This window comes from Branchiostoma belcheri, unplaced genomic scaffold (assembly GCF_001625305.1).
Source record: "Branchiostoma belcheri isolate BF01 breed outbred unplaced genomic scaffold, Haploidv18h27 scaffold60, whole genome shotgun sequence".
In the NCBI taxonomy this organism is placed as follows: domain Eukaryota; kingdom Metazoa; phylum Chordata; class Leptocardii; order Amphioxiformes; family Branchiostomatidae; genus Branchiostoma; species Branchiostoma belcheri.
In genome coordinates this window covers 1,612,647-1,625,701 of record NW_017804243.1, presented here as the reverse complement: position 1 = coordinate 1,625,701, position 13,055 = coordinate 1,612,647, and the positions used below count along the sequence as shown (strand labels likewise).

General features: G+C 40.9%; 2 protein-coding genes and 1 long non-coding RNA gene across 3 annotated transcripts; all 3 read right to left on the bottom strand.

Moving 5' to 3' along the window:
- Nucleotides 1–944: 944 nt before the first annotated feature.
- LOC109482814 (BTB/POZ domain-containing protein 17-like) lies at nucleotides 945–4,192 on the bottom strand. The gene is made up of 2 exons (XM_019785656.1): nucleotides 4,031–4,192; nucleotides 945–2,929 (listed from the first exon to the last, which is right to left on the bottom strand). Exons 1-2 carry the CDS (start codon nucleotides 4,055–4,057, stop codon nucleotides 1,553–1,555), a joined length of 1,404 nt encoding a protein of 467 aa, XP_019641215.1. The 5' UTR covers nucleotides 4,058–4,192; the 3' UTR covers nucleotides 945–1,552.
- A 553-nt stretch (nucleotides 4,193–4,745) lies between these two features.
- LOC109482781 lies at nucleotides 4,746–6,103 on the bottom strand. Its single transcript, XR_002140979.1, has 3 exons — nucleotides 5,997–6,103; nucleotides 5,245–5,354; nucleotides 4,746–4,914 (listed from the first exon to the last, which is right to left on the bottom strand). It is a non-coding gene; the product is annotated as an uncharacterized LOC109482781 (long non-coding RNA).
- A 58-nt stretch (nucleotides 6,104–6,161) lies between these two features.
- Nucleotides 6,162–11,230, bottom strand: LOC109482728 (fibrillin-1-like). The gene is made up of 8 exons (XM_019785546.1): nucleotides 11,169–11,230; nucleotides 10,738–10,998; nucleotides 9,998–10,180; nucleotides 9,134–9,262; nucleotides 7,850–8,017; nucleotides 7,033–7,197; nucleotides 6,639–6,698; nucleotides 6,162–6,172 (listed from the first exon to the last, which is right to left on the bottom strand). Exons 1-8 carry the CDS (start codon nucleotides 11,221–11,223, stop codon nucleotides 6,162–6,164), a joined length of 1,032 nt encoding a protein of 343 aa, XP_019641105.1. The 5' UTR covers nucleotides 11,224–11,230.
- Between the last annotated feature and the right edge of the window lie 1,825 nt (nucleotides 11,231–13,055).

Sequence of the window (13,055 nt, the reverse complement as noted above, 5' to 3'; positions counted from 1 at the left end):
CTTTAAAGTACTAGTACATTGGTGTGGCAGGAAGAAAGTTTGGGGAGGGTATGAGCCACAAGCAGTCAAAATTTGCGAAAATATATTTCTTACACCAGGTTAGAAGGTAAATGATGGGAATAACATGCTTCTGGTGTATTACTATAACGCAGGGTGCTGTAACTTCGGACGTCCCCTAACTTCGGATGAATTTGTAATTGTCTAAATATGCAGAAGTAAGCCTGACCTGTTGTCACCTTATATTTAGTATACATGTTGAAAGCATCACCATGCATGAATTATGTATTTATTGTCATCATTTGCATAATTTGTGTAGAAATGTTCATTCTGCCAAACAATAGGATTTCCACCTTACGATACATGTAATTACCATAAAGGAGATGTCAATGGACATAGACTCTGCTAATCAGAAACTCATTTGCATAATCAATGAGACACAGTGAAACAAGAATTTAACAAACAATCTTTATTATTACTTCATGGAGGTATGAGATCTTCCAGCTCTTGTTCTGATATGTGTGCAAAAGCATTACTTACAGGCACTCTATGATATACACTGTATGTATGAAACATTGCATGTTCATCCGTGAATAGTTTCATCAGGTTGGTAAGACACTGAGTAAAGAGACTCTTTTTACATAACCAAGTCTTTTATTCAGCCGACATTTCGGTGACCATCTGTCACCTTCCTCTGGGCAGTTCTGACTGGTTCACATTACTACAAAATGTAGTATGTATATATATCCAACTTCTGCACATTTGGGAATGTATTGTAGATACATTTCCCTGTAATCCAATCATGCATATGTGTAGATATGTAATATTGTACATTTGGCCATTTTGGGAATGCATCTGTAGCAGCGACACCCGTGCTGCAGTGCAATGTGAACCAGTCAGAATTGCCCTGAGGAAGGTGACAGACGGTCACCGAAACATCTGCCGAATAAAAGACTTGGTTGTGTAAAAAGAGTCTCTTTACTCATTGCATGTTCATGTTGATATGATTATATCAAAGGCAGTTGTACCACGGTATGTTCCAAAATGATTTCAAAGTATCATTAGCAACAGGCATTATACAATGTGCATGGCTTTTTCTTATTTGAATATTGCCGCTTCCTTATAAGCTCTTTTATATTTATAAATACATATTTAGAAATGACAACATGGCATATCATTCCCCTAAATGCATTCTATCATTGCCCCAATAATAAAATTGAGCCCTTTGTAGCAAAAGCTTTTCTTCTTTACTTCTGAAGATATATTTTTCATACACTCTTGTGTCCATACGGACAATTCATGCATTCTTTTAGCCTTTCTTCTACTCCATATAATATATACATGTACCACCTTTAATAAACTTTTACTATATATAACTTAATTTCACATTTTGTTACAACCATTTACAAACATGCAATGATGAAGTCAATATTGGTCTATTTGATCACCCTTCACATAGAGACATGTATATACAATGTACATACATGTACACTTGTATTAGAGGTTACAGTAGTTTTGATTGGCAGTATGTACAGTTGATAGAACACAATGTTGCTCAGTGAGGCTTGAGAACAATCTGTAGCTTGAGACTGTCGTTGACTAAATAGTGTGAGTCAGGTGAGCTGAGTTCCTGAATGGGGATGATGTTGTTCAGCAACATGATTCTGTTCTCTGCGTTGAAGAGGAATCTGCGCTGGACCACCTGCTCCACATACTCCACCCCCCTCTGCTGTCCGCAGATCAGTATCGCGACCTCCACGTTACGAACCTCCGCGTCCGTCGACCGCAGGATGAATCGGACCTCGCAGCTCTCCTTGGGCTCGACAAACTGCATGCGGACCCAGCTGTGCATGTAGCACCCCTCCCACCGCACACCCTTAGGATAGAATTCCACCACCCAGCCCCACTTGTCTACATCCGCGTTCGAGTTGCTCTTCTTCGTTTCGAACTCCAGCGTCCGTAGCTCGCACGTCGGCATGGACGAGTATTCCTCGGTGACTAGTCCGGCGCTGAACTGATTGTCTGTGTAGTTCCGGCACCAGTACTTGATGTGCTGGAGCTGGTTGTGCGGCCGGTCTGACCGCGGGAGAGCGTGGTAGCGGAAGGCCTCACTGATCTCGGTGGTGTAGAGGTCCGGGTACTGCTGGGCGAACTGCGTACTCTCTAGCTGTAATAGCTGCTGGGGAGTCATCATGGGAAAGCGGATATGTGGCAGGAACTCGGTAAGTAAGTCTTTCGCTCTCCCCAAGTTCGGGCCGCATTCCTCGCGGATCCAGGCCTCCACCGCCACGTAGAGGCTAAACTCGTCGCGGATGACAATATCCGAACTCTGCAGCAGAGCCAGCAGGGGTTTCTTGCCCCAGTTGAGCCAGTCGGGGGACTCGACCACCGTCTCCATGTTCCAGACGATGAACTTGTGGCACTTCTCCTCCAGGTTCTTGTGGTGGAACATGTGCGCCTGCTGGAACCACGAGACGGCGTGCGTGCTGTTGCTGTCCGCGGCCAGGTGCTGCGTCATGAAGTTCACACAAAGGTCCTTCAGGTTTGTCACGTTGTATTTATCGGCAAGAACTAAAATCGGAAGTACCGTCTCCATGTTCATGTAGATCTGCCCGGAGTACATGTAGTGCAGAAACTCCGCGAACACGGCCTCGCACTTCGGATCCTCCTTCAGCTCGATGACCTTCTGCTGCGCCTCGGCCCAGTTGGCGTGGGTCAGCATGACGCGGAACACGTCGCTGGCGTTGACCAGGAACAGCTTGTGCACGTGGAAGGTCCGGTTTCCGACCTTGAGCGTGATGTCGCTGAACTGGGAGGTGACCAGCAGGTTGGAGATGCTGCAGAGGAAGGCCGGCGAATTGTCGATCAGCTCCTTGGGAACAGTCTCTTCCTCATCCTCCTCAGGATGGTCTCCTTCTTCTTCAGACGCCATCTGATGGATAAGACAATATCTTTAAGTTAACCTTCAATAGAAATATACGCACTTACAGAAAAGAGAATTGATCAAACATCTTATGTCATCCAGGCACTACGGTGTAAATGAAAAACTATGTAAATTTGTTCATGCTCATTTCAAAAAGAGAGAAGAGATCCTACATAGACGTAGCACTTGTTCCTCCTACCTCAGTTATCTAATGTAGTACATTTGGCCCATGTAGGTCGTGAATATGCAATAAACTTCATTGTCATTGTCCAGTCTGAAATGATAATATCCTGTTTTCATTCATTTGTACTCATTGATTTTATAATTTGTTCAGAAATGGTAAATACTCCCAAAAATTAAATTGTGTGTCTAGAAATATTTCTTAGGAGCATGCAGTGCTGCCATCAAAACTTGCATAAGTCCAAACGTTAACATTATATACACAATATCTATTTCATTAACGGCAAAGAGGAAGATAAACTGCATAGCTAAACAGTCATCATCATTACGACCTTCTTTAATTTGCATCCTTGCTCTGTGATCATGATACTTTCACTCTGCATGTATCTATGCACAAAAAACACAATATTGGTGCGATGTCCTGCATATCAATGTTGGATACAATGATCTGACTTCATACTCATACTGCACCTAGATTTTTGCTGGTTTGCTGATCATCTTGTGGTTATGAGCACGGGTCCTCCTAAATCAAAATGTTATTCTGGAGCCCAGGATTTGTTTTTGCTGTTGAATATAAACAACCAACAGTGATTGTGTTTTTGTATGTCTGTAAGTTTCGTAGAAGGGACACTTGCCTTGCAAGTTTCACATAATTTTATCATACTTCCTGAAACCATATATAATTTGATTGAGTCACTGACAGTCCAAAGCTTTCTCTAAACGGTTCGCAAATGATTCTCAATTCGTATCAAGTAGGAACAACAACAACAAGAGGACCTCCCCGCCCTCTCGCCCCCCTCCCCACACAAGTGGTTGCCAGTGCAGTTTCTTCAGACCGATCGATACACCTTCACTGACAGCGAAGAGACACCACACTGCGGATGACACACATAGACACTGTCGGGTTTCACATTTCCCCACCAACCTTACCTTAGTCCGAGGGCTGATATCGTCCATCGCACGCCCGTACCTTCCGCCTGTCTCCGCAACCACATCAAAACAAACCTACTATATCACGTACGCCACATAGCCAGACTTTATTTTCGATTTCCTCCCTGCCTACTGCTTCTGATTGACATATTGACCTTATATTGGCACGTATCGCCGTTTCTCGCGAGACTTCACGTCGCGTTGCTGACTGGACCGTTCTATTCTCAACGAAGGGGTGACTATGTGCCAGCCTGTTTGTCAAGTACTACAAATGTATTATAAAAAAAAAGTACTAGTACACAGTACTTAAATGGCTTCCACAAATGTGACAAATCTCAAGAAATACTGCAGTAAAAAGATTTTAAAACGTAGAGAATATATAACCCAGTGGACACCATCACACGCTTGTCTTTACTCGTGTCCAAATATGATTGAATTCGAACAATGCTACTGATGATAATCTCCAGTGTAAGGCCATCTTGATTTGATTATATGGATGACATCCACTAGGAACCCCAACACTGATGCGAGCGTGCGAATAAAAAAACCTTTGGCAAAAATAAGTTGCCTTCATTATGAAATCTAGGGGGTCATGAAGGTTGAACAAATGACACTGTATTTAATTGGCATGTTAAAATTCTCATTCTAAAAAAGACTCATAAAACTCGACGGAATCAATCAGAAATGAAATGATGATGATGACAAACCAAAAGAATTTTAGATTTTTATTAGCATTTGAAGAATAAGCGAGCTAGCGAGCAGTTGCAGTCTCTTCTGGTTGTCTTTGTAGCGTTGCGTCTGTTTACTAGTGCTGAATAATGAGCAATGATGTAGAAAATGCCTTTCTCTTGTCTGCTTGTGTTCGTCCACCGTGTTCAATAGGCCTGTAAGAAATCAGAACAAAAGAAATCAGTACAAACGTTAGTAACTCCGTCGTATGCTCTGTTCTAATACTAATAATATACTTGGAAAATTGAAATGTGTCTCTTTCAATGTTCACTATTCAGTGAAGATATCGATGAAGATGATAGCAAGAATAAAAAGACAGCAGTATTTTGCAGGGCACATAGATGACTATCCAATGAATATCAAATGCCCTCAGTTTACGCGATCGTGCGACGATTGCGCGACGTATCTAACCCGGTCCAAAGTAAACACCGTTAAAGGCTCAATTACTGTAATTACAATGCGGCTTGAATGTAGACTTTCAGTACCTGGGCGTTCAAGACTTCATCACTGTCATGTCCTCGTCATCACAGGCGTCCCCTTTCCCATCGCCGTCCATGTCAAGTTGGTCAGGGTTGTGGATTCCAGGGCAGTTGTCCTACAACCAAAAGTTGCATGGATTCAATAAGTGTCAAGTTAAAGTTTATTACAAATCGCCATGGTATCGAGACAACAAAAATACAACAAAAAGTGGCTGCGCTGCGCTGGGGGGCCCAAAACCAATCTCAGTGACCATTGCCTTCACAAGATCTACCCACATACCAACTATTCATTCAAGTTGTTGCTGGCCCAAGTATTACCTGCAGTGATATCGATCGACGACATGCACAGAGAGTTGTGAAGACGACTAGTCATGCCGCCGCAGCGGAAAGATTCCGAGCGACCTCGACTGACTAGTGTGTGTGTGTGTGTGTGTGTGTGTGTGTGTGTGTGTGTGTGTGTGTGTGTGTGTGTGTGTGTGTGTGTGTGTGTGTGTGTGTGTGTGTGTGTGTGTGTGTGCTGGCCAAAGTATGAAGAAACTTAAACGATCAGCCACAATATAACGCCTTGGGCCAAATCCTCTTTCACGGACATGACAAGTTGTATCATTATGAGTAACAACGTTTTCATTAGACAGTACTTATCTAGAATAATATCTTTTGAGTTCGGATATTCAATACAGCGATATCATATCACAATGTACCTATTAACAGCTAAAACCAGTATTCAGTTGAACACCAAACAATTATCGTTTACTTACCACTGAACAGATGTCGTTCCCACATGAGATGGGGACATCAGAAAAGTTGTCCAAGTCGTCATCACGTCCACAGACGAGACCATCGCTTGAGCCTGCCCAGCCGTCAGCACACTGCAAATAAGAAATAATACAAGCTATTACTAGTATATAGATGGCGAAAGAAAGTCATTTGGCTGCTACAGGAGTATATCAGAATATAAACATAAGGCTTTAAAGGTATCACGTAAAGTTGCTTCAGTTTCTTATACACCATGTAGTTTCTCAGAAACGCCAAGCTGTCGGATGAGGATTGTTTTTAAGGGTTGGTATCTGGTATCTTCTTGCGCTCACTCGCCGGTGGTTTATTCGGTGGTTTATCAGTTACGGTCAAGCGTTATGTCATTGTAACACCAACGGGATGCGCGGGTCACAAACGTTTATACATGTATTATTACCATATAGCCAATTTAAACACTGACATTGTTGAATTGAAATACATGTACTATCATTCCATCCAGTGTAAATTATTGGCGAATCACTAATGTTAATGACCTAATGGTAATTACTAATTAGGAATGGAGGTTTGTGATTGGTCCACAAAGCCTCTAAAATCTAGTGTTGTTAGACGGTGACCATTAAAATAAAATGCCGTGCTAACCTCACAATGAACATTCCCGCCAATGAGACGACAGTCTGCACAAGGTGCCTCACCACCGACACATTCTGTATAGGGGACATAAAAATTTACATAAAAATCTGTTCTTACCAATACAAGCCATGTCTTGAAAGTTCATCTGTGAAGATGTCGCCATGAAGCAAGTTCCAAGACAAGAAAATTTAGGAAAGTCCAGTTTTTTTTGTGTTGAAAATTACAGTTGAGACTTGCTTTATAAATTTTTTTACATTTAATACTTATGATACACATAAACATTGACTGTTTACAAATAACTACTAAGAGTACTTATTTTGATTTTTTAAATACAATTTTAAACCTTTTCACATTGAAGGTATTTGTCAGAACGAATACTAGTATGTAGAAAGCACACTGATAACATACGCGCCGCACACTCCTCTTTGCTTGTCGCCCCCTTGGAGACAGCGCTCGTACCGACAGGACAAGGCTTGCAGGAAGACTGTCCCAACTCGTCCTGGTATTCCTGGTTGCCACACATCACACAGGTGATGTTGTCTGCTGCCTTGTAGGTTCCTCTGGGGCAGACCCCTAAATTGAAGAAAGTTATAGCAGTTCTATTTGCACATGTGCAATGGGATGCATTCTGGTCAAAGTTTAAGGACACCGATATAGGAACAGAATATTAAAATAAGGATATTAAAATAAACTCTGTATTACCATAGTATAGTACCCTAAGACTTATGTATGTATGTCTAAGTAGTGTATCTTTTGTCTCCACTTTTCTACATACGTTTGTTATGTGTCTGTTAAGTCTTGACCTGTACCTAGCCCGTCGTGGCATGAATGTAAAGGTATCTCATTTCATTTCATGAAACATTGACCCCTGCAAATGCGCCATTTGGAACTATAAGCATTAACTAATCTCGAATCAGAGGTTTGGGTTATTTTTGGCGTGTTTTTAGGCTTTTTTTATTAGGCTTACTTTTTTTGCACTGGATTTTTTTTACCCAAATTCCAATGCAAAAAAAAAGAAACCCTGATAAAAAGCCTAAAAACATGCCAAAAATAACCCAAACCTCTGCTTGGAGAGTAAGTATTAACATCTGACGAACTGATACCGTGTATTTTATCAGACCAAATTTCGTGAAAAACACATAGGCAAATACAATTTGCGCCAGATGGAATTCGAAGGTACAAGGTTCTACAGTTGCAAGCTAAAAACAATTCAAAGGTTATATACCGGTTTCCTCTGAAGCAGCGACCGAGCGCAACAAGCGGCAGCTGTGATCACTCTGATGTGCAAAGCCATCGTCACACCAGCAGCGGTAACCTCCTTGAGAATTCGTGCAGATGCCGTGGTTAGGGTCACACGGACCCTTCCCGTTGTTGGCGCTGCATTCATTCACGTCTGGAACCATGTAGAGACGAACACAATAATCAGTATTCAAAGCAATCATTCAAAGTTTCGCTAAATGCTTGAGAGCTTACATCAAAATGTATACTACTAGTATATTGTAGTGTTTACAGTGTATAGACATGTCAAAGGCAATATTATTCAGATGGCCAGAATAAAATGGAATGAAAAAATGAATGGTCCATTTTTGCACAGGCTTACAGGGATCCATGGTATGAATCAAAATACCATGGAGCACTATGCTAGCCTATGTTACCTTTTACCAAGAACTCTAGTTATGTTTTGGGTATAGCGTTCGTTTGTGAGAGTGTTTGTAACTCGAAAAGGCTTTAAATGTAGTCTTGTTGGTCGGTAGGTCTTGATGAGACCTCAAAATTATTAGATTTTCGCGGCTTGACGCTTGTGGTCGCCCACCCAACATGCACGCTACTGTAAAGGATCGCAGTCTTTAGGATGGGAAGCGTTAAACCGTGGTCCACTGTTCATTGTGCTTGTCTTGAAGAGATAGATGAATTTCCCCGGTACAGCGAACCTGTAAATACTGCACATAAACTCTGTTTTCTTTGTTACTACCATTTAGCATCAAATTAATACTTAAGAAATGATAACTGTGATGTCGACACACTTGCCTGTCTGACAGTTGACACCTGTCCATCCCGGTGTACAGTCACACCTGTAACCGTTCGTCAGATCTCGGCAGGTGCCATGAAGGCATGGATAACTGGCACACTCGACAATGTCTACAATGTAATAAATACATTTATTAAGAAATATCCAATCTGTCACAATCTTTCATCAACCAGGCAATTGCAGTATGGACGTGACGGTGACGGTGACCTCTGGACCCGAAGTAAAAGGACTATGTAGACTATAGAATAGAAAAACCAATGTCGTAAGATCAGCATTAAAATTCCATTTGACTTGGCCTGCATGTAGATATCAGATATGTGTTAACTGATAAAGAATCTATTCAAAGCTAATTAACCTTTCTTGCTATTGAATTTCAGATACATACACTTTCTTAAACAATCTGTACTTACTATTTAAAGAACCGAGCATATAGTACAAAATAGAACATCATAATATAAAAGATTTCTCTTTGATACTCACTACGGCAGTATCTCGACCCATATAGCTGGTACCCAGCCCGACAGGCACAGTCGACGTTGACGTAGCTTCCTACGGTATTCCGACAGATGTGCTCGCAGCCTCCGTTGTTAATGGAGCATTCGTCGAAGTCTTGGTTGGAATAGAAAGGTAGATTAGTCCATTGATGGTGAAACGTTAACTTCCTTTTTTTGCTTCTCCATACATTCGGATGTTCATCTTTTATCTTATTCCAAAGTCAGATATTCAATTTAGGATTTAGGAAGGGCCTCACTTGCTGCTCAGTGTCAACAGCCTTGCAGAGACCCTATTTTGTTTCAAAATGAAGTAGATATTGAACTAGCGTGTTTCAGTCATCAGGTTTGCTCCTGTACTAACTGAAAGTAATGTCCAGTTGAATAGTATCAGGAACTACAAAAAAATCAGTCATTTTACAAAAAAAAGGAATTTTGTTTTTTACCGTTTCTATTTTCATAATTAAGCCATGTTGATTTGATTATATGGATGACATCCGAGCGCGCATGAATTTTCGGCCGTTTCAAAAAAAAAGTTTTCAACCATACTGTAAATCGTGCAAAACATTTGCTAAATGAGCAAAAATATACCACAAGGTGCAAGTAAAACATTTAGAAACGATACCAATGTCGTAGAATGCCAAAATCAAAGGAAAAAAGACAAATTAATTTGAAGAGTAGATTATTCGCCATAACATATTCTGTGCCATTTGTTCAACCTTCATGACCACGTAGATTTCATAGTGAAAGCAACTTTTTTTTTTTTGCAAAACTTTTTTTTATTCGCACGCGCGCATCAGTTTTGGGGTTCCCAGAGGATGTCATCCATATAATCAAATCAACACGGCCTTACCACAAAACCGCCAGTATCCGCTGGATCCCCATCCGGTGCTGTACCCAACATGACGGATCGGTACCGGGACAGGATCTCTCCACTGCATGAACGAGTGAGTCTCTCCCATCTTGCCAACAGATATAGTTCCGTCTCGAGACCAAGTGACCCAGAAGCCTCTGTTCACTGATGCCGAAAGAATGCCTACGTTGTACATGTAAAAGACGTAATACGCAATTAGCTAAGTGTTTTCTCATTTACAGGGCTAATTTATGTTTAGAAAAGCCTTCCAGATTACCTAACAGGACAGGTGAATTTAGTGAGACATGCATGGCTGTGCTAAGAATGCCCCTAGTTTACGATCGTGCGACGACACCTTTGATTGCTAAAACATAACATTTTTCTCTCCATCTCAATGCCCGTGGACTGTTCCATATCAACTTTTTGCAGCAATCCACCATCCGAATCTTACCTCTAACCACAAATGCACACTCCAAAATGGAATATGTTATTTTGAACTCTTAGTCTTAACTTCATTCAGCCCTAATTTTAATGTTCAATGTGGGTCACGGTTCTCAATATAATGCTGCATGCTTCGACTTCAAAAGAAGCGCCAGCCGAATGTTGGACCTCGCAAGCTTGCACGCCCCCGTAAAAATTAATAGATAAACGCCACCGCACCTACAAAGCCTGCTAGACAAATACAATGCAGCTTTCACTTCCATACTTATGGTAAGAGAGCAGATTAATATTACGTATACCTGGTGTCCTCACTTCTACCAGGTTGGGTCCTTGCTTCCTTCGGCGGATGACTGACCATTGGTTGCTCCACCCACCAAGGACGATTTCGTACATTGGGTTGTAGTCATGATTGTAGGGCGACAAACCGATGTAAGCGTCGTTTCTGGCCTTAACTGTGAACTTGAAGGGCGATCCAAGAATATCTGGTTGGTTCCATTGGTACCGATGCCAGGTACCCGTGCTGGCAGTACCCACGATACTACAGGAACTGAGGCTGGTGCCTATTAGCAATATCAGAAAGGCACTTAGCAATCAACAGATGATCAGCAACTATGATCAGCTAGAATGAAGAGTATTTACCATCCTATTTTGACAGTGCATTACAAATTTTTCAATTTTATGTTTTGGACAGGACAGTTAGATAAATCTTTCGAGATATGAATAAGCCTACCCAATGTCGGAACCAGCAGGCAGAAGCCAGTGACTAAGAGGAAGAGATCCCTCATGATTGCAATTGGTGATGTTCCTCGCCTGCAGGTAGTATATTTTACAGTGAATGATCAAAGATCATGATGATGTTTTAAAGGCATCCCATGAAATATCAGGGCGGCAAAACCGAATCTTCAATGTCAACTTTCTGGTCACTTTTTTAAATGTAGTAAGTTGAATCAACACTATGTCATAGCGTACTGATATCTAGATCTGGGACAAAAAGGCAAAAATGCGATGTCGACGTCGCTGACTGAAAATGGTTGCTTCTATCGTAGGCTGCTTCTAGCTACTTATGGGCGGTACCCAAAAAATAAAGACAAGCACCGTGTAGCTTTAATTTCTAGTTCAAACGCTTAATTAATAAAATGATAATGAAATGCTAAAAATGATAATGAAATGCTAAAAAAATGGCAGTAAATGTCAATATCTGACAGATTTCCTTCTCAAGAATATTTTGCCACCCTGAAATTGCATTTGATGCCTTTAAATCTTCCCTATTTGATATGTTAGCGAGTCCTTCCTAATCATAGATTAAACTCCAAATGACCCAAATATATTCAGAACCATATCGCATAGTGAGAAATGCCCCTACTCAGACATAAGATAAAGCGGGAAATGCATTATTTGCATTTCACACCTACCATCTTTCATCTTTCATTGTGACACAAATTACAATAAGATAGACATGTATAAAACACTACTCAACTGGCAGTTTGCAGACCTGGTAGATGGGCTGTCAAATCTTCTGGCCTTTTTGCTGGTACAGAAAAATCGCAGGCTTTTATAATTTTATATCACAAGTTTAAAACATACACGGAAATGTCACGCTGATACAAATGCGACAAAACTGCACACGTAATATTTTCTAACCGCTTCAAACCACTTCAATATCTACCAAGTACAGTTGAATAGCCAAACTGAACTCGGGTTCGTGAATGGTAGACACGAGTGTTAACCATACAGGATTTTTTTGTAATTTCCAAATTCACTTCTGCATTTTATACGCTTATTGTTAGACAGATGGTGTTATGTTACAAGCTCTTGAGCAGGCGTAAATTGAGCCTAGTCATCAAAAGCCGTAGGCAGGTTTTCAGAGTCAATGCTCTTAACATTTCTTGTCTTCAAAGCTGCCGGAAACATTGTGTACTAAGGCACAGGGTGAAGGAGAAATTACAGAAATTAAAACGCTGCAAGTAAATCAAGTAAATCCTAGGTTTTTAGTGAACATATACGCACACGTTTTAATTTCTGTAATTTCTCATTCACCCTGTGCCTTAGTACACAATGTTTGCGGCAGCTTTGAAGACAAGAAATGTTGAGCATTGACTCTGAAAACCTGCCTATGGCTTTTGATGACTAGGCTCAATTTACGCCTGCTCAAGAGCTTGTAACATAACACCATCTGTCTAGCAACAAGCTTATAAGAAATCCAGAAGTGAATTTGGAAATTTAAAAAAAATTCTGTATGGTTAACACTCGTGCCTACGTGGCTGTAACTTATTATTTCATTTATCTAACTTTAAATCTTAGAAAATCTAATGAACTTAACTTGCTGCAATTCAATAATCCTTTGGTATTGAATACCGTTCTGCATGTAACATCGCATTCTTTGATTTTGACATCGGGAAGGTTCCCGGAACCTATTGCGTGAACTATGCAGGATGTGTATCGTGTGCTAAAGTAATAGCCAATATCTCGAATGATATATCTACCCGAGACGAAAGTAACATATATTGTCATATGAAGTTGACCAACAGGATACTAGTTTATCCCTATCAAGTATGGGTATTCGTTGATCCTAAAATCATACGACGGATACTGAACTCATCTCCACCCAAAGTTTCTG